The 26,795-nt window shown below is 46.8% G+C and overlaps 1 protein-coding gene across 1 annotated transcript in view; it reads right to left on the bottom strand.

The window, feature by feature from the left end:
- lamc1 (laminin, gamma 1) overlaps positions 1-26,300 on the bottom strand; it is a 33,746-nt gene extending 7,446 nt beyond the window's left edge. Inside the window, exons 1-13 of the mRNA XM_069511352.1 lie at positions 25,667-26,300; positions 10,546-10,850; positions 4,920-5,050; positions 3,651-3,817; positions 3,242-3,430; positions 2,245-2,362; positions 1,936-2,034; positions 1,458-1,594; positions 1,206-1,328; positions 865-1,054; positions 658-770; positions 348-569; positions 83-271 (exon numbers count right to left, since the gene is read on the bottom strand). Coding sequence (XP_069367453.1) covers positions 83-271; positions 348-569; positions 658-770; positions 865-1,054; positions 1,206-1,328; positions 1,458-1,594; positions 1,936-2,034; positions 2,245-2,362; positions 3,242-3,430; positions 3,651-3,817; positions 4,920-5,050; positions 10,546-10,850; positions 25,667-26,039 — 2,356 coding nt within the window. The 5' untranslated portion in view covers positions 26,040-26,300. The remainder of the gene's footprint in view (positions 1-82; positions 272-347; positions 570-657; positions 771-864; positions 1,055-1,205; positions 1,329-1,457; positions 1,595-1,935; positions 2,035-2,244; positions 2,363-3,241; positions 3,431-3,650; positions 3,818-4,919; positions 5,051-10,545; positions 10,851-25,666) is intronic.
- Positions 26,301-26,795: the final 495 nt, after the last annotated feature.

The raw sequence follows: 26,795 nt of genomic DNA, 5'->3' as shown, positions 1-26,795 counted from the left end.
GACGCCAAAAGACAAGGACACGTGAGGACAGCGTGTCTTAATCTGGACGTAATCTGAGTCTGTGCAGGTGCAGTGTGATCACCTGTGGTCCCGGCGGGACAGTTGGTGCAGACGACCTCTCTGGTTTTGGGAACAACGGCGCAGGTGGCTCCGGCGGGGCAGGGACACAGCTGACAGTCGCCAGACGTTCCCTTGGTGGCGTCGCCATAGAAGCCGTCTTTGCAGCGCTCACAGCTCAAACCGGCCGTGTTGTGCAGACAGTCGCACGCTCCTGACAAATGGACAAACAAAACGAGTTACACCAGGTTAACGAGGAAAACCAGGTCAGCCAGGTGAACCCATATTACCTGTGGCTGGGTCGCAGGCGTCACTGTGTCCGTTACAGTTGCAGGGTTCACAGGAGCTGAAGGCACCAAGCTCTGGGCGGGCGCGGCGGTATCCCAGAGTGCACTGCTCACAGTGTTGACCCTGGTAACCCTGAGGACAGGTGCACTGCTCGACCCAGCGGGCCGGCACACCTGGGCCCCGCCTCGCTGTTACCAAGGAGACGTCATCGAGGTAACCAGCACCTGCAGATACGGGATCATAAACAATTAACCGCATGTTGTTGTTGTTGTTGTTGTGTTGTTGTTGCGTTGTGCGTTGCGTTGTGCGTACTCCGTTCACTGTAGGTGCCTCGGATCTTGACAGCCGTCAAATTGTGTAGAAGTTTCTGGAAGTCAGAGTGACTGATGGTCGGTCTCCAGGGATAATCTGTGCTGTCATGGAGCCTGAACCAGAACAAAACCACATTACCTCACTGAGCCCACATTACCGATCACCTGACTTCCTGTCGGACTGAGAGCAGCTCAGCCATGAGCTCACCTGAACACGTATGTCTGCATGTTCTCATTGGGGTAGGCGTTGCCCTGGGCGATCAGGGGAACAGCCACCCTCAGATTAGCGCCCTCCAGAACGAGATCCTCTGCCGACAGACGAGTGTCCCGTCGGTCGACCCGGAAACTCAGGGTCAGGTTCTGTCCGTAACTTAGCATCTGGTTCCCCAGGAACCTCTCTGTGACACACACAACACCACATCAGGGATCTGACCACAGTGTGTGTGAGTGTGTGAGTGAGTGTGTGTCTGAGTGAGTGTGTGTGTGAGAGTGTGTGTGTGAGTGAGTGTGTGTGTGAGTGAGTGTGTGTGTGAGTGAGTGAGTGAGTACCTGGGGCAACAAAATACATAGGGAAGTAGTCGTCTGAGATGAGGGAGATTTCCTGTCCACTGGGAGACCACTGGACAGAGACACTGGACCCATCACGCTGCTGACCGCTCCACTGTTCGTCATCTGACACACACACACACACACAGACACACACACACACAGAGACACACACACAGACACACAGCTCAGGTTCAAACTCTCTGACGTCATCCAACTGAGTTCATTTTCTTTCTGGCCTGCAGGTGGCGTTACCTCTGTGGAAGGAGGAGCTGATGGCGTGCACACTGAAGCCTTCGGCGCTGTCGCACACAGACGAGTGCTGGAAGCAGAAGCACGGCGTGCAGCCCTGAGGGTTGTTGGGATCCAGGTTGAAGTAACCCAGTTTGCACCTGACGGACAAGAAGCAGGAAGACCGGACGTGAGGAGCGATGCTCTCCTGACGTTTACGTTCCAAAGGCAGGAAGTCTTTCACCGGCAGAGTCGAAGGTCAGAGGTCAGACCTGGGACCTTTCACCACTTTGTTATAAGATGTATTTCCCTTTTTCTTCTTCTCTACTTCTTTTCATCTTCACTATTCCCTCTCCCTCCTGATCAAACCGCACTGGTGTTAAACTAAAACGATGGTAGAGGCTGGAAAACTCGTCAAGCGTTACCATAGCAACAGTGATGAGGGTGAGGGTTACACCTTGTGACACACGGGTGTGTGTGTGTGTGTGTGTGTGTGTGTTACCTGTCGCAGCTGAAACCCTCCACGTTGTCTTTGCAGCGACATTGTCCCGTGTTGACGTCACACTCCTGAGTGCTGCCGGAGGGCGAGCAAGAACAGGGCCTGAAATGTGGAGAGAGAGAGAGAGAGGGGTGAGGAGGGGACTCTGCCAGCAGGGGGCGCTTAGAGATAAAATGACATCAGGCCTCAAGACATCTGCTGAGAGGAAATGATGTGACCTGCAGATCCAGATGTTTTGGCTTCACTAAGAGGAGCTGTCAGTCGTCCATGTTTTTTACAGTAGTGTCTGCACTGTAAAAAATAAAGGTGTACCTGCAGCCGGCCTCCGTCAGACTGTGGTAACCCGGCTGACAGCGGTCACACTTGTCTCCCGTCACTCCTGGTTTACACGCACACATTCCTCTGTTGTCACACTGAGGAGACTCCGAGCCTGAAAACACACAAACACACGTTAACGCTGACCCACGTGTAAACAGTCAGCTCCCGCTCAGAGCTGCAGCAGCTGCTTCTCGTTAGTTCACCGCTGCGTCTCCACCAAAACCACAGCATCATTCCAGAGGTTTCACACTTCACCGCTCGTCACGTCCGCTCCAACTTTTCAGCTACACAGCTTTAAACTTGTTCTCAGCACACGACATAAACATCAAACTTCATTTATACAAGTTCATTTGAGTTTGCGGCGTTCGTGTCCCATCATGCACTGAGGCTTTCATCCACACTACTACATTTAAACTATCTCTGCCCACCGCAGCGTTTTGGCTCCATATCAGATTCAATTCCCGTCCACACTCAGAGACAACACATGAAGGAGGTCATGTGACAGGACCCTGACGAATCATAGAAGGTTACGTTGTGACCGCAAAGACCCAATCAGCAAGAGGTTGAGTGTCTACGTCATCGTTTCCAAACTTCTGTGTTAGCCGCTGTAAAACTCTGGAGCAGTGTGGACGACAGGAGTAACTGTAGTAGAGGTGATTTCAAACTGAGACGTGATCGTGTGGACGATGAGAATGAGGCTGAAGTTTAGTCGGGTGCGTTTGTTTTAATTTGAAATGTGAAACTTCCCTCCTGCTGTGTGTTTGTGTGAAAATGTTTCAGCACCAGATTCTCAAGAGTGAAAATATTCAGTCTCATCACGTCGAGAAAAAATGGACAAAAGCTTGAAGAGGCGACGAAGTGTCGAGAGTGAAGCTACAGACGTGTCCTCCTCAGGTCTGTGCTCATGAAGACGTGTGGAGACTCTCCAGGGTGACGACCAATCACATCAGAGAATTGTCCTGATCTGAAGTCAGTGCGAGTTGTGACTCACCTACAGAGTTGCAGCCGCAGGGCAAACAGCGGCTGCCGCTCTGGTCTCTGTAGTAGTTGTCGAGGCAGCGCTCACAGTTGGGGCCGTCTGTGTTGTCGGCGCAGTTCCTGCAGTGACCTCCGTGACCCGTGGCTCGGTACAGCTCAGCATCGAAGTAACACTCGGCGCTCTTCCCGTTACAGTCGCAGGCTGAGGGAGGGAGAGAGAGAGAGAGAGAGAGAGAGAGAGAGACAAGTTTCATTTAGATCTGACTTCAACTCCTGTGTTCGTATTAAATACACAGTGTCCAGGAACATGTGAACATGTGAACATGTGTCCAGGAACATGTGAACATGTGTCCAGGAACATGTGAACATGTGAACATGTGTCCAGGAACATTGTAGGTGCAGTTTGGCGCCAGCAGACTTACGCAGACACTCGTTGGCGTTGTCGGCGGTTGCTCTCCTCCAGGGCCGGTCGTTGTAAAATGGTTTGCAGACGTTGCAGTCGTCACCGTCCGTGTTGTGTTTGCAGTTACACGCCAGCCGTCCTCTGCTGTTTTTCACACACTCGCTGGCGTGGCCATTACACTTACACCTGTGAGCAAAGAACTGCAGCCGTTACACCTGAACACAATGCATCTCAAAACTACATCACCCACAATTCCCTGCTCAGGTGTAAATTATCAGAAACATTTGTCTCATTTTGTGTAAAACAACACTGATGATGTCATGGACGTTTGAATATGATCCACTCAGCGTGTGACAGAGTTTAAACTCAGTGTTGACGTTATTCTCGGTCTGAGGAGGTTTTTCCGCTCGGTGGCTCTGAGCGAAGGTTTGGTTCAACATCCTCGGGGCGCGAGCCCCTCACAACAGGACGGGACCTGCTCTGCAGAACCTTCCCTGATGCATCAGGTGTTTGTTGGCACAGAGCCGTGGAAAAAGTGACTGCAGGAAGAGCGAGAGCGTTGGAGGCTGAAAAACAGCAACTGGAGCAAAAAGCTGCAGAAAGCTGGACTCTCACATTCCACCAAACACCAGCTGAACTTTGACCTCAGTCAGAGACGAGCCCACCTGTATCCGACATCAGACACAAGAAACTGGTCGGAGGACGAGAGTTCAGCAAGTTCAACCAGAGTTCACTCCCCGTGCTGTTTTTTTTAACACAGAAACACTTGGAGCTCTGAGTCTTCATGTCCGTCATGTTGTAAAACACTGAGGACATGAAGACATGAGGACATGAGGACATGGGAGCTGCTCGTCCCGCTCAGGTTAATCTGGGTTGAGCTAACGAGAGGAGAACCGCTCCTTGGATAAATAAAGGGTGAACTCTGACAGCTGCTGCAGCTCAGAACTCTTCACCTTTCTTCCGCCTGTCATGGCGGTCGATCCGCCCCATTCCGGTCTCGCTGTAATCCAGCCTCCTGGCCAGGAATGCCAGGAATGCCGGCTGTGTAATGGAAATCTGCTCCACTTTTCAAACAGATTATGGCTGCGGAGGCCGTGCAGCGGCAGCCTGTTTCACACTCTTTTACAACCTGTCCAAAGCTTTGTTTTCTTACGTGCAGGGAGCGGACCACACAGTGACACCACCTGACCACATTCAGTCCGGTTCTTTTGTCTGAGCAGGTTTCGTGAAGCTGCTCAGACATGTTCCTGAACCGGAACAGACTGAGACGGGGACGTGTTTCCTTTACCTTCCTCCCACAGCGAAGTCAGAGATGGCGTAGTAGTAGGACTTGAGGACCTTGGGGTCATTGAAGACCTCGTCTCCGAACGTGTTGAGCCTGTTCAGGGTCACTCTGATGTCGGTGGCCGTCACCCAGTCCTGCAGCAGAGACGCAACATGGACACAACGTTAGAGACATCAGAACCTGACGCTGAACGGGGCGGAGCGCCGCAGGGTTTCATTTCTAGTCATCACAGAATCAGGAGGATGGCGCTCATGAAGTCAAACAAACTTTATTTAAAAAACACTTTTCATGCAGGTTGAGAGAAAATAAATAAAGAACAAAGTCTAACGAACAGCCAGATGAAAGTAAATCAGTTGTAACACAGCTGCATTAGAGGGATGTCAATTAACCTTGTTTCATTTAAAGCCAGGCTGAAGAATGATTTCACTTCTGTCACTGCAGGTTCAACCCGACTCTGACATTTAAACCTTCAAATTCATTTTTTAATTCAGTGTGTTTATCATCGTCTTATGTTTATATTCTGAGACTTTTATTTTGTAATTACAGGGCCATTTCCTCACTTCCTCTATTCACTGAATTTATTTTATTGTGTTTCTATGGTAACACTTTATAAACAGTCTAGTGATCGATCACACCAGTGTTCCCGTGTTGCGTTCAGGTTCCCTCACATCAGTGTCAGTGGGAAGGTTTTAAATCTCAGACTGTGGGAAACTCTGCAAACAGTGATGCAACAGGAAGAGATGAGTGACATTTTTAGTGAGATGGGATTTATTTCCTTGGCCTGGTTCTGATACGAGGTCCAGATGGAGAGAATTACTGACGGACACCTGTTCGGTATCATGGCATAAAGGGGGAGTGTGTGAACGGCCGCAGCAGAAGTGGGAGTGAAGATCAGCGCTGGTTTCGTTCAGTATCAGCAGGAAGTTTATCAGCTTCTCATTCAGCAGCTGTGTGAAACAAACGGGTTCTGAAGAGTCTGACAGAACCAGCGGAAACCAGAACATGTGAATTATCTGTAATCTGCGTCTGATATGAACGTGGACGCTACCGCGAACATGTGAAACTGATGATGTGTCCACGCTCCGATTTCCAGCCTCAGCAGGAAACGTTCAAACATCTGCTGACATCTGGCCTCGTCCTGTCAGACGCCAAGAACTCCTTCTGACTGGTGTAATGCTTCGACTCCACGTTTGTACAGCGTGGAGTCGAAACTTCACATCGTTAAGAAGCAGAGTTTCACATTCTCTGGTCGAGGTTTAAAAAAAGTGTAAATGTACTTTTCGCTCATCCACCTACACAGAAAACGTCTCCTGTGACTTTACACACACGTGTCAAATCCTGGTGTAACTGCTGACGAGCAGATTTACACTTTATTATTTCCACCACCATCATCGCTAAAATCCCACATTGTAAACAAACATGGAGAGAAGTAACTTCACCCTCCCGACCACAGTATTTAAAAAATGCAGTGAGGGGGAGAAGGGGGAGAAGGGGGAGGTTAAAGGATAACTCCTCCTTACCGCTCACCTTTATTGTCCCATGTTTTTGGATGTAAATGATTGACGAGGACTAAATCTTTGAAATTGCTTCACTGTTGAGCAACAACAGTTCAAAAGCATATTTGACATGTTATATATTTTACACAGCGTTACTATGAGGGTGTGAAAACATTGTGACCTGACTCCGGCTGATCGCTTTAGTTTCACCACAAACACGTTTTATTTTTGTTTAAACTCAGACTTGAAGTTTAGGTCCCAGAACACAGGAGCTGCTTCAGTCTGCATCTGCTACCTTGTGTTTTTCTCTCATTACGAGTTTACACTTGAAATAAAACTCGTTAGAGTCTTGGATAAACAACCGTCTGACAGATTTTGAGCGATAACTTTTTTACAATGACAAATAAGATATAAAGATTTCATTAAAGATTCTTTCAGTTTGAGTCCAGGACCTTCACTTCCTCTGCTTGTGCTCCAACTGTGCACTTGCACTCTGTTGTTGCTTGGACAGACTTCCTGCGCTCCAGTTTCAGCATTTGAAGGTTTTTGTTGGTACGTTTTGAGAAGTTTTTCAGAAAAGGTTTGAATCTCGTTCAGCTGGAACAGTCACGACCGTCTGGAGCCAAACTCTGGGTGAGCTCCAGCTGTTGGCAGATGTTTCACACTTGGCTCTGAGGAACGATTGTTGAAAACGTTTCTGCAGCTGGTTTCTCAGCCAGTCGGTAACGCCCGGCTTTCCCTCTTTCTGGTTCATGAGGGATAAACTCATCTGAACTGTTCGGCAGCTGCAGTTCTTCAGGTCGTTGGCTACAGGAAGCTCGTGCACGTTTTCTCAGGTCGACGCTGTTTAAACCGAACAGAACATTTGTTTGCTATCAATCATCTGCAGCTGAGGAACGCCTCCACCAGGACATGTGTTTTCTCAGGGGAAGATTCCGCCTAGAAAATCTTCTGGGAATCCCAAACGCTCAGCTGAGCTGCAGTCTGGGAACACGCACAGTCCGTCAGTGACCACGGACATTCACTCCACCGCTGAGCGGATGTGGCGTGTTTATCGCAACGTTAACATATTTATGTTTCTTTTAGGTTTTAAAAGAGAAGACTGAGGTGTTATCGTGCATCCTCACAAAGCCCAGAGACGTCCCGACAACTGACGCTGAAACACAAAGACGCTCGGGAGAGCAGGACACGGTTACACTGACAACACGTCTGTGGTCGGAGCACGTGACTCCACAACCAAAGACAACGGATGAATCTAGATCAGATCCTACAAACGAGCGACTTGTTCACTTCTCGTTGACAGAACACACAGAACGTTACCTGTGAATGAGACACACGGCTCCATTCTGTTTAATAATTTAATAAAGGGAAGTGACGTCATCGTGTTATTGTCTTATTCGAATCAGCAGTTGGTGTTGAATTAAAAAACAAATGAATATTTCTCTCAGTCAGTCAGTGAAGAAGATGTGTGGCTGTGGTGAAACTTGATATTTCCTGACACCATTTGACGAGTTTAGAAGTTGAGATCTGAGAGGCAGAAAAGTTCCAGAATAAAACGAGCGGACGGTCTCAGCTGGAGGTTATTTCCCCCTCAGAGCTCAGAGATGACAGACGACAGGAATGTCAGAGAGCGACAAACAGCCGCCTGCGAAAAGATCCACAGCTTCGGTATAAATAGCTTCATGCCGACAAGTCAAATAAGGAAGTTCAGAGCTGCAGAGCTAAATCTGTTCATTCACACACAGACTGTCCCACCTGATCGTCTTTATATACAGTCAGTGTCTTTATATACAGTCAGTGATCGTCTTTATATACAGTCAGTGTCTTTATATACAGTCAGTGTCTTTATATACAGTCAGTGATCGTCTTTATATACAGTCAGTGTCTTTATATACAGTCAGTGTCTTTATATACAGTCAGTGATCATCTTTATATACAGTCAGTGATCATCTTTATATACAGTCAGTGATCATCTTTATATACAGTCAGTGATGGTCTTTATATACAGTCAGTGTCTTTATATACAGTCAGTGTCTTTATATACAGTCAGTGTCTTTATATACAGTCAGTGATCGTCTTTATATACAGTCAGTGATCATCTTTATATACAGTCAGTGTCTTTATATACAGTCAGTGATCGTCTTTATATACAGTCAGTGATCATCTTTATATACAGTCAGTGATCATCTTTATATACAGTCAGTGATCGTCTTTATATACAGTCAGTGTCTTTATATACAGTCAGTGATGGTCTTTATATACAGTCAGTGTCTTTATATACAGTCAGTGTCTGTATATACAGTCAGTGTCTTTATATACAGTCAGTGTCTTTATATACAGTCAGTGATCATCTTTATATACAGTCAGTGATCATCTTTATATACAGTCAGTGATCGTCTTTATATACAGTCAGTGTCTTTATATACAGTCAGTGATGGTCTTTATATACAGTCAGTGTCTTTATATACAATCAGTGTCTTTATATACAGTCAGTGTCTTTATATACAGTCAGTGATCGTCTTTATATACAGTCAGTGATCATCTTTATATACAGTCAGTGATCGTCTTTATATACAGTCAGTGTCTTTATATACAGTCAGTGATGGTCTTTATATACAGTCAGTGTCTTTATATACAGTCAGTGTCTGTATATACAGTCAGTGTCTTTATATACAGTCAGTGTCTTTATATACAGTCAGTGATCATCTTTATATACAGTCAGTGATCGTCTTTATATACAGTCAGTGTCTTTATATACAGTCAGTGATCGTCTTTATATACAGTCAGTGATCATCTTTATATACAGTCAGTGATGGTCTTTATATACAGTCAGTGTCTTTATATACAGTCAGTGTCTGTATATACAGTCAGTGATCATCTTTATATACAGTCAGTGTCTTTATATACAGTCAGTGATCATCTTTATATACAGTCAGTGATCGTCTTTATATACAGTCAGTGATCATCTTTATATACAGTCAGTGATGGTCTTTATATACAGTCAGTGTCTTTATATACAGTCAGTGATCGTCTTTATATACAGTCAGTGATCATCTTTATATACAGTCAGTGATCGTCTTTATATACAGTCAGTGATCGTCTTTATATACAGTCAGTGATCGTCTTTATATACAGTCAGTGATCATCTTTATATACAGTCAGTGATCATCTTTATATACAGTCAGTGATGGTCTTTATATACAGTCAGTGTCTTTATATACAGTCAGTGATCGTCTTTATATACAGTCAGTGATCATCTTTATATACAGTCAGTGATCATCTTTATATACAGTCAGTGATCATCTTTATATACAGTCAGTGATGGTCTTTATATACAGTCAGTGTCTTTATATACAGTCAGTGATCGTCTTTATATACAGTCAGTGATCATCTTTATATACAGTCAGTGATCATCTTTATATACAGTCAGTGATGGTCTTTATATACAGTCAGTGATCATCTTTATATACAGTCAGTGATCATCTTTATATACAGTCAGTGATCGTCTTTATATACAGTCAGTGATCGTCTTTATATACAGTCAGTGATCATCTTTATATACAGTCAGTGATGGTCTTTATATACAGTCAGTGTCTTTATATACAGTCAGTGATGGTCTTTATATACAGTCAGTGATCGTCTTTATATACAGTCAGTGATGGTCTTTATATACAGTCAGTGTCTTTATATACAGTCACTGATGGTCGCCTCAATAAAAACTCCATCAGTAGTATTTTTCCCAGAAGTCTGTTCTGCGGCTCATGTTACAGGTTTGATGCTGCCAAGTACAGTATTGGGACATGTTGCTAGGCGACGCCCCCGGAGTTCCCACTGCAGCAGCAGCTGGACCCCCCCCCCCCCCCCCCCCCACTGTTTGTGTTTCCGTCCTGGACGAGTTTCATGAATCTGTTTTCCGCTCACACACACACTTGTTATTATTTCATACAGAGACTCGTGTCCTTGTCTACTACTGAGATCACATGACTCCACAAATGTCATCGTCCTGAACTTCTTATCAAAGATCATCGAAACATTCAACGTTTAAAACAACTCAAACGTTCTGCTCCACACTTCCTGTCATGATTTTTTAAAATTTCAGCTCAGAGCTGGATTTACTTCCTGCGGGCGCTCACCTGGAGGACGGGGCTGTTGTCAAAGTTGTAGGCGCTGGGTCGTCCCTCCAGCGTGGAGAACGCCACGTTCCCACCGGTGAGCGGCGAGATGTCGCTGAAGTCGTCGGTGCAGAGCGCCTGCTGCTCGTCCTCGCCGGTCCGGATGAAGCCTCGGCCCTGCTTCTGGTAGGTTTTCTCACAGGAGCCGCTGTAGTACTGGTACGGCACCCAGGGGCCGCTCTCACTGGTCCGCTTGTAGATGGCGAAGCTCTCCGGTCGGCTGGTGTGGAACTTGAGGCGCACGTAGGTGATGTCGAAGGCTTTACCTGCAGAGAGAAGAAGTTTAATCCTCCATCAGGTTCACTTCAGGACATTCAGACTTCTTATCTGATGATTTGATGTTTGTTGGTTTCCACATTTAAACCTTTTGACATGTTGGTGCAGATCTTAGTGAGATATATATATATCTATATATCTATATATATATTTATATTTATATATATGCAGCTGGAGTTACACGTGACAGCAGCACAAAGGTTTGCATTAACCAAACGTTCATAGGACGCAGCAGAGACATCGAGCGGGAATGTAAAGTGTGGTTGGGACATGCTGAGGCGACGGACTGGTCCTCTAACTCCTGACACTCCGCTGGTCGTTCCACATACTTGGCGAGTCTGAGCAGGTCGAGTACACGAACAAACCTTCCAGTAGCCGTCAGTCAGCGCAGCAAGGAACACGGCCATGTTTGAGCCGGGCGGCTGGCGTGTAGGGGGGGGCTGTTTGCTCAGCCAAAGAATCTGCTCTGTAAACAGTGTGCTGACAGGGGCCCCGGCCCTGTGGGGCCCTCTTTGTGGATGGTAAATAAAGGTGAAGCAGCTGATAGGACGCTCACAAAAGGCTCAAGTTTATTACAGGAAACAATGAAGCAACTGCAAACACACACTTCCTCCCTGTGTGTGTCTGTCCCTGCGCTCACATCTTTGTGAGGACCATTTTAAGCATGGACCTACAGAGTGAGGACATTTTGACCGATCCTCACTGTTTCAACTGTCTGTTCGAGGGTTAGAATCCGGTTAGAGTCCGTCACTGAGTGTTAAGGTTAGGTAATGTATAATGTCAATGAGTGTCCTCACTAAGATAGAAGTATAAACGTGTGTGTGTGTGTGTGTGTGTGTGTGAGACATTGCTGTGTTGTGAGGACCTCAGCTGCAGATGAACTTCCTGGGTGAAGGTCATCAGGAGCTGATTTCCAGTCTGAAACATGGAGGCCGACCTCTCTCCACACAGGTGGACTCTTCACACTCACACAGTTCAAACTAAAAGAGTCGACATTCACACGCCTCAGAACACATTGTGTATTGTTTGTGTTCACCGCTGAGTCATGTGACTGGGCGTCTGTGTCATCGTTTACAAAAGTCTCCGTTTCTGTTCGTCCAGACTGAAACCTTAACTTAGAGGCTGGAAAACTCCGCCAGGCGGAAACATGAGTCCCTGATGAAATGACAAAGAGGCGTCAGTGTAACACACTGTGTTGGTTCTGATGTGTTTCAGAATAAAAAGGAACTTTAAGTTTTATTCATATCTGATCCCGAACATCTGAAGCATCTTGGATCAAAGCTCCAGCGTGAAGCGTTTTTCTGAAGCGTGTCCCTCAGAGGACAGACGCCAGCCGGCAGGAACAGACTGTTCAAATAATTCAAACAAAAGAAAACGTCTCCACATCCTCAAACAGGACAAAACAACAGGGGGGGGGCAAAGAGGAGAGTGATGAGTAATCCACAAATTTATCAATATTGAAAGTGATAGATGGACGTCATCAGAGGATCAGAGCGAAGCAGCCGAGACAAAATCCCAACGTGTCGTCAGTCAGTCCCCCTCCCCCTCCCCCTCCCCTGAAACCAGGAGGAACAATCGGCGTCTTGATAACAGGAACATTTTACAGTGGGGGGGCGACACAACAGGCGACTGTGCACATTTATGATCTGGTCTCATACAACAAAACCCCGTCATAATAAAACTTGACTGCTGCATCTTTTCAAACTTTCATTTACTTTTTTACAGTAAATTTCTAATAAAAACTCAGCAGCAACACGTCAGATTCTTATTGTATCAGAGGCCATCGCTGCACCGTTAGAAAGAATTATCAGTCAAACATAGGTTACATATTATATTTGATATGTTATATATAATATAGTTTTATATCTGGTGATAACCAGGCCGTCTTCTTCCCCTCAGTGAAACTTAACATCATCGTCATTATAACTTTGATCACGTCCGACTGTGTCCGTTTCTAATTTGTTTCCGTGTTAAGGCTCCTTCAGGTTTGTGACTCTGACCAGCAAACATCTCTTGTGTCTGGGTGAAAAACCTGTGAACCAAACAGCCTCCTTCATTCCTCACTGCTCAGAAACCACCGCCGACATCCTCAATTAGCTGGTTTGGCTTTAAGCAGAGCGAACCCTCCTATTGTGGAGCGCTGACCCTGCCAGACTCTCCTCAGGGGGCCCAGAGTCACGTCTCCACATTAAAAGAGCCTCCAGTCGTTCAGGGGAAGGAGCTTTTCTTTCTATCACAACTCGGGGAGGGACTGTGTGTGTGTGTGGGGGGGGGCTCTTGGTGCGGGGGTCACGGAGTGACACAGTGACGGCAGGAATGAACCGGCTGGAATGTGTCTTTCCGCCGGGCAGAGTGACGCCGGAAAGAGGGACGGACAGAGAAAGAAAGAGTCAACTAAGAAGAAAAGAGGGCGAGCGAGACAAGCTGTTCCTGTCAGAGAAAGAGGGAGGCTGGGGGGGGGAGGGGATTTTTCCTGCCCTCAAATGGAAGACAGAGGGGGAGGCCGAGGTTCACACTCTGCTGAAGTGCCACTGAGCAATGAGCAGAGGCTCCATCGGCCCAGACGTCCACACTGATTCTTTCTAGTTTTAAACTGTGTCGGACCCACGTTTTCTTCCTGGTTCAAAACTATGACGTTTCTTTCCAGAGGTCAACAACATTTTTATCTCAAAAGAAAAACGTCTGTTATCGAGCTCCATGGTAACATCTGCAACATCTGGATCTATGAATTTATACTCGGTTCGAATGATCCTGAACTCATGTTGATGGACACGAGAAACAACTTTAAAGTGACTTTCAGGGAAAAATGGAGCGTTTAAGAAGTTTTAACGTCAGATTAAAGACGGATGTCTCGTCTTCCTCCTGCCTCCTGTGGTCGGGGGGGCAGTCATCAGACCTGCAGAGCAGCGTTACAGAAACATGTTGAGACGAGTCGCAGGATGAAAGCTTCAGTCAGTGAAGCAGCAGGAGCCAGAGTTTGATAACAGAGCAGGTCGACATGCGGGACTATTCATCCACAACACAAATGTCCGACAACTAAAAACCCTTTATTTAAAGCTTGTGAGAGGAGTAAAGGTAACTTCAGTAAAAGGACATTCTCACACCTTCAGGAAAACAGTAAGGGGCCCTTTAGTCTGACAGAGTCCGAGGTTTGTGTGTTACAGTCGTGCAGCGGGAGCTGATCGATGAATCAAAAAACTGAAACTGAGGAGGATGTGACCTCACACCTTCTCTCCTCCACATTAACACGTTTTGACTTCATCGGCCGTCAGAGCAGCAGATGTTTGTCTTCCCACAGAAACAGAACTCGCCCTTGAGGAGGAGGAGGACAGATTCGGACGAGGGAGGAAGACACGACAGTCAGCTCTGAGAAGACAAACAACTCCTGAGAGGAAATAATGAGCCTCCTTGTCCTTCACACTGTCGGAAAGAATCTTCATGTTCAGAGTAAAGATGCAGCTGCTCGGACAAAACTCAGGCTGAGGCTCCGCCCCCTCATTCCAGATCACACCCAACAAGTAAAAAAAATAAAAAAGCAGCGCTGTGATCAGATGACATCACACTGATCCGTGAGTTTGATCAGGGCTGTGAGAGGACAGCACCAGGATGGAGTCATGGACGTAAAATCCTTACACCCTAACATCGTCTCTGAAACTGAGCAACTGTAAAGAGGGAAAACTCTTCTCAGACATAAAGGTCCTGTGACCTTCGACCCCTTCGCTGCTGGAGCCTCACGCTCCATCGCGCCTGGCGACCACACAGCTCTGCACCCGCGTTCACTTCCTGAAACAGAACTCGACAAGCAACACTGCGATTTAATGAGCTACAGAGGCACCGCTGGCTGTAACCTGTGGTTGGCATGGAAACAGCTTGATGGCTGGAGAACTCCATTAGGTGTAACCATAGTAACAGTCATCAACCAATCATCAATCAAATGTTATTTGTACAGCTCATATTCACAAATCACAGTTTGTCTCATAGGGTTAACGAGCTGTGACCTCATCGGTTCTTAACTCAAGAGTAAAACTACTAAAAAACTTTCAACAGGGAAAAGAACGTAGAGACCTCAGAGACACGTGAGGACCCGTCTCCCAGGACGGACACAGGTGCAGTAGACGCCACGTGTAACTGAGAAGGTCAGACACAGAAGAGTAGCTCCAGCACTGGTTAGAGGAAACAGTTAGAAGCTTGATGGAAGGTGAATGAAGACAGGAGTTACTGTCAGGAAGTCTCTGAGGAGACATGTTGTTGATCAGTCTGTGATCATCGTCCACCATGTGGACCCACCAGTGGTGAGATGACTGAAATGTCTTAGTGTGGGTGGAGCCTGAGACGCAGACAGAAGTGAAAGACATTTGTCTTCTAATGGACACGAACGTTTCCATCTTAATGAATAAGGTTTCTGTCCTTTATCTGTGATCAGAGTTAATCTGTGTCAGTTGTTTTACAGTGCGTTCCTCTGACTCCTCTTCCAGTCGGTGGAGCGGAGCCTCGGGGTCGGCCTGAGGGTTGGGAGGAGGGGGTTAAAGTTATTATGTGGTGGTGGTGGGGGGGGTACATCTAGAGGGAACGCCCCGACTCGCAGCGAGAACCAATTAAAATCCTCCCATGACCTCATCGCATTTTTCTCCAGAGGACCGAACAATGACCGCTTTGACTTTTGAACGCGTGGGCACGGGCCGAGCCTCGTCCTCACACCGACTGCAGTAAAATCATCCCCATCACACCCGGCGTTAAACAGACGGCAGGTAACGAGCAGGGCGAAGGTCAGAGGTCACAGTGAGAACACACCCTCTCTGAGTTTACGCACACTTCAGTCATCTGATTACATCTGAGTTATTTGAGAAGGATTCATGAACAATTCATCAACCGAACTGGTTCCCCACAAATCCACCATGTGAACAGGACGTCAGTTTCTGTGTCTCAGTCCCTCAGAGCTCGTCTTCCAGCAGGTGCTGAGGTCACAGGTCAACAAGCAGGCGCAAAAAAAGGCTCGACAAATTAGATACGACTTTTTGAAAAGGGGTGAGGGGGTGAGGGGGGGTGAGGGGGGGTGAGAGGGAGGAATGTGTGGAATGTTCAGCAGAGTTGAACATGAAACTTTACTACACAGATTTCACTGACCCTGAACGCTCACTCAGAGGTCAGAGGTCACTACCTCAGAGAGATGGTGTTCAGATCACTTCAGGACGGGTCATCTGGTTACAGTGGTTGTTCATCTGGTTACAGTGGTTGTTCATCTGGTTACAGTGGTTGTTCATCTGGTTACAGTGGTTGTTTATCTGGTTACAGTGGTTGTTCATCTGGTTACAGTGAATAAGACTCCACCCTCCGTTATGTTCAGTTCTGAGAGAACCCTGACACACGGGGGGGGGGGGGGGGGGGGTTAATCAGTAACCTGCTCCTACAGAAGTGAAGGTGCGTTTGATTCGCTCACAGTTATCAGCAGCCGCAGAGTAAAAGTATTTAACATCGGAGCAGGATTCTGCTGATATCACCTTAATCTCTCCTTCTGTTTGATAAACAGAGCAGCCGCCGGCTGAGTGTCCTGATTGGACAAGTGGAGATTAAGGAGGGAAGCTGGGGGCGAGGGGTGAGGGGTGAGTGTGTGAGAGAGAGAGTGAGAGAGAGAGTGAGAGAGAGAGCTAGTGTTTTGTTTGTGTTGATAAGCGACTGCAGACTGGATCCAGTTTCACACAGATTTAGTTTTATAAAAGTCTGATTTAGTTTAATTTGTTTCTACATTGAGCCTAATGTAATTCACTCCGAGTACAGATCACACCTGAGATGTAATGTGAGCTTTTATTCTGACCTAAATGTTTCAGAGTCAGAAACGAAAAGGAGGATTTAATGTTGGTTTATTATTTATTTAAAAAACAGATCAGAGATTAAACTAATGATTACTTTCACAAACCAGCAGATTGATTCTCCAGCATTTGTTTCGTCTTTAAATTAAATTCTTGTTTGATTCTTAACGATTGAAATCATTGTTTAATTCTGACAAAAAGCTGCTGATCAGTTTCCTGTTGATGGATTAATTGCTGCAGCTCTAAACATCAGTTCTCATGTTACACCTCCTTAAACTTCGGTCCACATTCAATTTAAATCTCAGATTAAACCCCCTCACCCGACCACACCAGCATGTTTGGAGACCACCAAAGAAGAAGACACTCCGCCCGCCCAGAGGTGTCACCACAGCGGGACATCAGGAACAAACACAAACAGCTCATTACCACAGACAAAGACTGACACCGACAGACTCCACAGCTGCTGAAACACCCCCACACTGAAACACACCGACACCTGGCTCCTGTCGTCTGTGTCACACCAAACTATCGGCTTCATTCATCTGAGAACTCCAGGTCGTGTTTTAGTCTGGACCAACAGAAACGTTTGTAAACGTTAGCAAACGATCTCTTCCTGATTGGTTCTCATCAGTCACATGACTCGACCACTGAGTCTCACTCTGACATTAGTGTTCACACGTGATCCTGCAGAGAAGATACAGAGGATCTGAGGGTTCCTGTCTGAAAGCAGCTTGTGTTGGTTTTATATCCAAACTTTACAAACTCATTGTCCTTTAAAAAGTCTGAACTGATGTTTGAAGGTTTGACATTTATGAAGATGTGAAATCAAACTTTTTCAACCCTCATGATAACGACAGAGGGAGTTTGATTATTTTTGAAATGTGTGATACATGAACATCGGAGTGGTTTCGATGTGTCCCACACAGACGTCTGTGGCTACATCAATGCTAATTTATTTGAAACAAGTTTGTCGCCTCTGCCGCAGCTGCTCGTCTTCACTCAGAGAAACCACAGTGAAGAAAACATCTGGGATCTTGTTCAAACAAGAACCCACATCAGTCGCTCGTCTCAGGTCTCTGAGACATAAACAACCTGAGCGGTGAATGAATGTCTGAGGACGTTCAGCTGTATCTGCCGCCATCATCTAAAGGAGGGCATTTTAAAAAATACGCTTCTTCTTCTATATTCTGTTTATTGGCAGCTGAACGTCCTCAGACGCTGCCGATCGTCAGGAGATACGCTTCTGTGAAGTCTTTGAAATTAAAAGTGTAACACGATAGAAGGTTTAATTCAGTTACTTAAAGATGTGAACGTACGTGCAACCTGACGTTAGAAGAAGACAGTGGATGGTGGTAATGCCTGTTGATGTTGGTTGCCACTGTTCAACAAACCAAACGAAGAAGAAGAAGAAGAAGAAGAAGAAGAAGAAGAAGAAGGGAGACGCCTGTGGGTTGAATCCTTGTGCTGCAGCAGGTTGACAGAAGACGACGAGTGAAACCACCTCAGCTAAAAAACTTTGCAATAACCAAACGTCCGAATCCGAAAATGACGCAATAAGAAAACATTGGAACAAGCAGCACGAGAACAAAACTTAAAAAATAAATAATCATTTTGAACTCAACTAATATCTTGACGTGTTTTCAGCGATTAGTGGTTAAAACTTAAAATAGAACGTTTCACTTCAAGCCACACCCACAGGTGATGTCGCAACAGTGGTCGGTCAGTCAGTTTTCGGGGCTAATTCTCATGGTGACATCACTGACGGGGGCGGGGTCAGGAGCGGAGCTTCTGTTAAATTCTGCCTTTAACTGAGTTTTAGTGGAACTTCCTTTTTTCTCGACAGCATGGCGAGTAAAGTGTATTATTATTGTTATTGTTATTAAAGAGTAGAGCGAGAGCGGTGGCGTTTAGTGTGAGCATTCGGTTAATTATCAACCTCAGGTGGAAGACATGAACAAAGTCTGACAATCACATAAATCAGTCGGCCGTAATTATCCGTTTACTCACACTGCTTTGAGAACAGTCACTTTTTACTCCATCTCTTCCTCCACCGACGTTTCTCCTCCCAGAGAACAAGGCTAAAATTACCCTGCATGCATCTGCTTGTCCCTGTAATGCATCTCTGCTCATTCACAGACTCTATGCCGTCTGTAATAATAGAACACCCCCCCCTCCCTGGGGCTTTGAATCACTTCCTGGCAAAAGAAAATCACAGAGTCTCAAACCAGGACCCCCCCCTCCCCCCTGCTGCGTTAACACGCTTCAGGTCAGAAGTTGCTTCTTTCCCGTCCCGCTGGATTCCCACAGCAGAGGAAATACTTCATTATGTTTACAGTCGGGTCGAAGGTCAAGGGGCACTGCAGCCAATCAGCTGTGTCAGAACAGCAAGTAACGACTGAGCAAGTCGAAGAGACTCCGCCCACAAACCTCACGGTTTAACATTGAGTCACTACCACCACCGACGATTCGTCAATTCATTCACAACCGTTTACGGAGCCAACGACAAAACAGTTGACTCCTCGATCGTCAGTCACTTCCTGTCGTCTCAATACATCTGGACTTAACTCTTGAAACTTTAGCAGCTTCCAGACGTGAACTGGGCTCCACAGTTCCTCCATACGTTCTCTGGAGGAGGTGCATGTGTGACACACGTAGAAGACGGAGACGTGAAGACAGTTTGTGGTTATCAGAGCTGACGACGGTGTCAGGTGATGTAAACACGATCACATGATCACTTCCTGTCTGCTCCACCACTCACCTGAAGAACGAGGAGGATCTGATGCTGAACGAGTCTGAGCAGAAAACCTGCTGCTGAGTTGTTCAGCTGTGAAACACAACAACTGATTCTGAAGCAGTTGAGGTGAGAAATCAAACCAAATGACACAGAGACAGCGGACAGCTGCTGCATCGTCCTGCTGTGAATTCATTTACAACCGTGACAGACGCACTACGCCATGCTCTGGTTTAACCTGATGTTAACGTGCAGACGGAGTGAAGCGGAGGCTGCGTTCACTGCCTGCAGCACAGATAAATCTGCATCCGGTGGAAAGTGTCGAGGGCCCAGATGAAGCTGTAATAACAGTAATGACTCCACAGGAACCTCTTCCACTCTGAGTGTTTGATCCAGATGTCAGTGGGAATAAAAGAGGGTTTAATAACAGCGTGCCACAGGTTCCACGCAGGTGAGGAGCCAATAAAAAGAGCGGGACACAATGTAGGGAAACAACGAGTCCGTGCTGCAACACGCTCGTTCACGATTCACACAAACTCATCAGACCACCAGCGATACAGAGGGAGGAGGAGCCTTCCATTGTTATTACATAATCTCAAACTGTCAATCAAATCTGATCATCATCTTCACTGAGGCTCCACCCACATGTTTTCATTTTAAACTGTGTCAAAGGAGACGTGTCCAGGTTAATGACTTAGTTTTAAATCTGTAACCGGCTCATCGATTCACACATTTATTCTCAGTTCTCATGAAGCTTGAGTTGAATTTCAATTTAAAAAGTCCAGACTAATGTGTGCGACGCTTCAGCGGTGACCCTGAACGCACCACGGGCCTTTCAATTAACACACAGTGAAAAGAATGTTGAGTGTGTTCTTCAAAGTGACGTGTGATGAGGGAACAAACGCAGGAGTGTGTGTGTGTGTGTGTGTGTGTGTGTGTGGGGGGGGGGTGTACGTTAAGCTTCACTGTAAACTTCCAGGTTTTTCAAGGAGACATGGGAACACTGTATTTTCCCAGTGCTTCAGGCTCCGCCCCTCCCCTGGTTTCAGAGGGAGCAGGCGTGTGGCGACGGAGCGGAGGCGTGTCTAAGAGTCAGGCACAGGAAGAGGCTTCAAGGTTAAAGGTCACGTGATCCTGATATAGAGCTTCAACAAGAATTTAAGTTTTTTAAAAAGCTCTCATCGATAAAGAAGTTCACGTGAGAGATTTTTAAATGCGGCAGAGTGAGGACACAGGACTGATCCTCGTCTTCTGTGTTCAAGGAACAAAAAGACAAAGAGGAGCGGAGAAGGCGGCGGCCTCCAGCCTCTGATGTCCTGATAGGACCTCCCCCTTTGTTTGATGCGTGTGATGTGTCCAGCTCTGGAGAAAACTCTGATTTCCTGACTCCGGCTTCAGACCTGAAGGTGACAGCGAACAGGAAATCACTGTGTCCGGTTTTTAAACCCAACTCTTTTTCCCAGACAGAGTGAGATGTCGCCTGGGACTTGACCTTTGATCAAAGCCATTAAAGTGATTCATGGGTAAAAAGTTACATCATCGTCTTCATCATGTTGCAGACTCAGTTTCTGACAAGAAGAATTATTCACGACTGCATCAAGAGAAACGTGATCGTAGAATTATAGAAGAACACATTCGTACTTTTTACGTAAAGAAATGTGGACAAACATCGTCTCTCAACTTGGACTGGGTCAGTTTAAAAACCTGTCGACACGATGACTGAACGTCCTAAAAGGAGAAGTCACTGATCCTCTGCGTCCACGTTTGTGTCAAATCTAAATAAGACGTTTTATCACTCATCTCGTCTTATCTGAAGAGACAGACACCTTGACCTGCAGACTGAGACGCAAGCAAGAGTCACATGTTGACAACTGAAAGCTCCAAGGGCATCGTGAAATCTGAGGGGCCCCGAACGCCTCATGTTTTGACCTCGCTGAGCAGCTTCCTGTCCTAAGGCCGACCGTCATCTCTGACCTCCATCTTTGTTTACAGAAGCGTTTTTAACCAATAATGAAGAATCAAATCCTTTCCCGTGAAGAGCGTCTGAGGGGTGTGATATAAATAAAATGGCCGCTGCTGTTCGAGCTCGGAACATGTGACATGACTGTCACATCGTCCACCTGCTGCTTTGATCACTTGACCACGTCACGCCAACGCCGTGTCCTCCTTCCTCAGCCGCCATTTTTACAGGTTTGAAAATATGTGAAAAAACCAGGACAGAGAGAGCAGTGCATTGTGGGAAAAGCCCGCGTCTCAGGCTGGGAGCTGCTCGTCTCTCCAACACTCCGTTAAGACGCAGGCTGGTTTTTTCCTGAGGGACGACCAGCTGTTGTAAATTACACCAATCAGAGGGGGGGGGGGGGCTCATTGTTTGGCGTCTGAGGAATGAGCTCAGCGTGGGAAACTGAGATGAACAGAGATTATGAAGCTGCACAGCTGGACCACTGGAAACCACTGTCTACTGAGACACACTGAGAGACAGAGACACACACAGAGACACTGAGAGACACTGAGACACAGAGACACACTGAGACACACACAGAGACACTGAGAGACACTGAGAGACACTGAGAGACACTGAGACACACACAGAGACACTGAGAGACACTGAGACACACACAGAGACACACAGAGACACTGAGACACTGAGAGACACTGAGAGACACTGAGACACACACAGAGACACTGAGAGACACACTGAGAGACACTGAGACACACACAGAGACACTGAGAGACACTGAGACACACTGAGACACACTGAGAGACACTGAGAGACACACAGAGACACTGAGACACACTGAGACACACTGAGAGACACTGAGAGACACTGAGACACACACAGAGACACACACAGAGACACAGAGACACACTGAGACACACTGAGAGACACTGAGACACACACAGAGACACAGAGACACACTGAGAGACACTGAGAGACACTGAGAGACACTGAGACACACACACTTTAAAAAAAACACAAAAGAAAGAATCATGGGAACTTTCTCGATTCTGTGATCATGGAACAAACTGAACCTTTACAGATTCAACCTAATGTCTCTAACGTCTCTAACGTCTCTAACGTCTCTACTGTCTCTACTGCCTCTAACATCTCTAACGTCTCTAACGCCTCTAATGTCTCTAACATCTCTACTGTCTCTACTGTGTCTAATGTCTCTACTGTCTCTACTGTCTCTAACATCTCTAACGTCTCTAACGCCTCTAACGCCTCTAATGTCTCTACTGTCTCTACTGTCTCTGTCTCTAACATCTCTACTGTCTCTAACGTCGCTAACGCCTCTAATGTCTCTAACGTCTCTACTGTCTCTAACGTCTCTACTGCCTCTACTGCCTCTAATGTCTCTACTGTCTCTAACATCTCTAACGTCTCTAACGCCTCTACTGTCTCTAATGTCTCTAACATCTCTAACATCTCTAATGTCTCTAACATCTCTACTGTCTCTACTGTCTCTAACATCTCTACTGTCTCTAACATCTCTAACGTCTCTAATGTCTCTAACATCTCTACTGTCTCTAATGTCTCTACTGTCTCTAACATCTCTAACGTCTCTACTGTTTGTTTGTGACATGACGTTGGAGGACGTGTTGTGAACAAAAACATCCAGATTTTTATTTGCTAAATCACAAACACTCTGAAATATCAGTTCTGTAAAGGTCAGATTTTAAATGAAGAGAGACACAGATGAAGACGTCTCCTCCTCGGTGGAGGTAACAACTGATGTGTCCAACGTGTTGATTCTTCATCAACGCTTCATTGAATCCCTGACGAGGTTTTGAAGGATTAACTTCAGAGCGATATCAGAAACTTCCAGACTGTTTACGTCTTCTATGAAATTCAAATCTGTGGTGAAGACAGAAGATCAGCAGAGACCCCCCTCCCCCCAAGGTTTTCTTCTATGTGGGTCTTTTCATGTCGCCCTCTCCCCCGACTCCACGGTCGAGTCTGGACACGCCGCAGCACTTCAAACACAGAGACGAGCAGATCTGAGCTCAAACGCTGAACGCATCATATTTCCTGAGATTAAGGCGTCGTGGCCTCCATCTGAACCGTCCTCGTCCCGGACCCAAGCTCAGCGCCTCTACACGGGTTTAACGATAAGGGGCCAGAACACGTCTGTTACATGTGTCCAACTTCACTGACACGTGTCTGTAACACGACTGAACCTTCACGTCCATGACGTCATTGACGACAGATCTATTTCTGATTTGAATCAACATCCTTTGACCAAAGTAAAGATCCAAAGTGCAAGATCAACTTTCTAGAACCACGTCTCTGGTGGAGCTGAAACGATGAATTAAGGTCGATTCTGTCGACTGATCCAGGGTCTGTTTTCCTCTGAGACTCTGGTGGATGAAGATTCCTGTTCTCTTTGCTGCACGTCTCTGGTATTTGTGAAATGTCCAGGACTGTCCATTAAACATCATTTTGTCCAAACAGAGACAAATGTCAACAGGAAACTTCCACTTTGACCAAACAGCCCGATGACGAAACCATCAATCTCTGTAACGCTACTACATTACCCACAATCCTACATGATGACATCAGAACATCTGCAGCTTCAGAGCTGAGGGTTTTGACGTGACACAAAAAATGAGACAAAAAACTCAAACCAACACAAATTTTCTTCTCTTTTGTTTTTTAAACCAAAAAGATTCTTTTTCTCTGGACTCATCTCTGACAACAGCTGTTTGAAAAGAAGAGCCGAGCTCTCTCAGAAGCTTCCAGAGTTTGTCTTCATCACAGAGAACGAGGCCTGAGCTCTAATTACGAAGCAAACGAAGCCACAAAGAAAACACGGCCCGGGGGGGGGGGGGTCAGAGGCGTCTGATTAGAGACAGAGCACCTGAGGCTGCAGACTCTCTACCAGCAGTGACTCCACCACTCAGGAATCCACTGTTAAAAACAGGCCGCAGCCTCGCTGCAGAAATAGACAGGTATTTTTAAAAGGCCGAGTCGGAGCTATCCCGGCGGCACATGGAGAAGACATCTGATTGGTCGCTCAGTGTCCAAGGTGACGTCTTCCCGTCACGTGTTGTGTCCAACCTGGTGTCCGTCTCACTTTACTGTCGTTTCAATTATTGATCACAACTGTGGTTAATTATCAGCCGATCAATTATGTGAGATTAAAATCTGATGAGATCAGCAGATTCACACCTTCACCAACAAACCCAGAAATAAAACCTCATGTGCTCCTGAGTTCAGGGAGTAACAGGTCACATGACAGCTCCTGGTCCTCCTCACAGCTCTGAGGCTGCTTTCATTTGAAAACTCTGGAAACTCTGGGGCTGCGTTTTATTCTGGACCAAGAGGAACCTGTCACATGACCTCCTTCAGAAGAAAACAAGGGTTTCTATGTGTCTCTCTCTCGTGTCTAACGTCTCTTCCTCTCGTTGTAGAAATGAAATCTGTTCAACTTTACAAGTTTTAACAACTTCACAAAATCCCTCAGATCGTTTCCTGAAATCTGAAAATACTGACGATCAAACCAACGTCTCAAAACCAAAGATTCAACATAACAGAGACAGACAGAGACAGACAGAGACAGGGAGAGAGAGACAGACAGAGAGGGAGAGAGAGAGAGACAGAGAGGGAGAGAGAGACAGAGAGAGAGGGAGGGAGACAGACAGGGAGAGAGAGAGAGAGACAGACAGGGAGAGAGAGACAAGGAGAGACAGAGAGAGACAGGGAGAGACAGGGAGAGAGGGAGAGAGAGGGACAGAGACAGACAGGGAGAGAGAGAGAGACAGGGAGAAAGAGGGACAGAGACAGACAGAGAGAGACATTCCTCATCACAACAGCTGGACATACAGATGTTGTGATGAATTCAGAAACACCAGGTACACGCGCGCACACACACACACACACACACACACACACACACACACACACACACACACCATGAAGACTGCGATCGAACCGACAACTTTTGGAGGACGGCCGCTCTACCCCTCAGCCACAGTCGCCCCGAGATTATCTCACCACCAAACTCTGTTCACTTTTCTAAGGATTTAACAACAAAGTCTTGTCGAGACGCTGCTGTTATTCTGCGGCTTTAAGGAAACTCACCCGATTCAACCGACATTTTAGCTAAATGAGTCCAGTCCCGGACAATTTAAAGTGAGCCGAATGAAAGGACAGGTTGTCCGGGTCAATGCGGTGTGTTGTCGTGGAGTGTGTGGTGGATGTGGTTTAATCAGCGGGACAGTAACGTTTGACCCGGTGGTTATTCACGGGAGGTTCGGCTCTTACCGAGGTGCAGGGTGAGGTTGATGGAGCTCGGGTACTGGATCCCCGCCAGCATGGTCTGGCTCTGCCACCAGGTGGTGTCCTGCTGGTTGTTGTAGTCGGTCAGGTCCGCGGCTGTGTGGTGGTTCCGCGGGTCCTGGGCGTCGCAGATGTGGCAGGACTTGGTGACGCCGGTGGCCCCGGTCTGGACGCAGTACTCCTCGGGCGGGGAGCCGCAGGTGTTGGTCGCCACCACCGTCACGTTAAAAGCGGCGTTAACGAACTCGGGCATGCAGCGCTGCGGTCCGCCCCGTTCATCCGAACACTCGTCCATGGCGCCGCGGACACACACCGCCACCCAGCTCCAGGCCACCACGGCCCGGATCCAGCTCTGCATTCTGTCGGTCCTCCTCCGAATCTCTGCGCGGCTCCGACACGAACTTTCCCCGAACTCACACAAAGTTTTGCGGTAACTTTACCGACACGCTCCCGAGGACACGCTGGGTGAAAACATGCGGGAAGGCTGTTCAGCGGCGGCTTCTCTCTGCTCCAGGCCGCGTCCAGAGGCTCGTGTCCCGGCTGCGCTGCTGCGGTGTGACGGTGTGAACTCGGGCCTCAGCTCTTTGTGTCCGCCGCCATTCACCGAGCACAGGAAGAGACTGCGCCCGAGCCGCTCTGCGCATGCGCAGCACGGAAACACCCGAGAGCAGCCGATCCGGAACACACGCGCACATACACACACACTTATACGCACGCGCACATACACACATACACACGCTTATATTATACACATACTGACACACACACACATGAATACACACTTTTATACATACACACTTATATAAACACATACACACACACTTATACGCACGCGCACATACACACTTATATCATACACATACTCACACATACACACATGAATACACACTTATATAAACACTTATACACACACTTACACAATCTCAGATTTGTTTTCATTGTCTTTACGTTTTTTAAATGTTTCATTAACTTTATTATCGATTAGATTTCGTTTCTTGCTGCAAACTTTTGGTCTGAAAGTGAAAAAGTGTCAAAGTGAAGCAGGAGATTCAGTAACAGAGGAATAGTGTCGAGGTGGAGCTGAGTGGAATGAAGACATTAGATGAACAGTTTT

Source organism: Paralichthys olivaceus, chromosome 16 (assembly GCF_024713975.1).
Source record: "Paralichthys olivaceus isolate ysfri-2021 chromosome 16, ASM2471397v2, whole genome shotgun sequence".
Classification (NCBI taxonomy): Eukaryota; Metazoa; Chordata; class Actinopteri; order Pleuronectiformes; family Paralichthyidae; genus Paralichthys; species Paralichthys olivaceus.
Note: the sequence above shows the minus strand (reverse complement) of the source record. Positions and strands in the feature narration are given on the sequence as shown.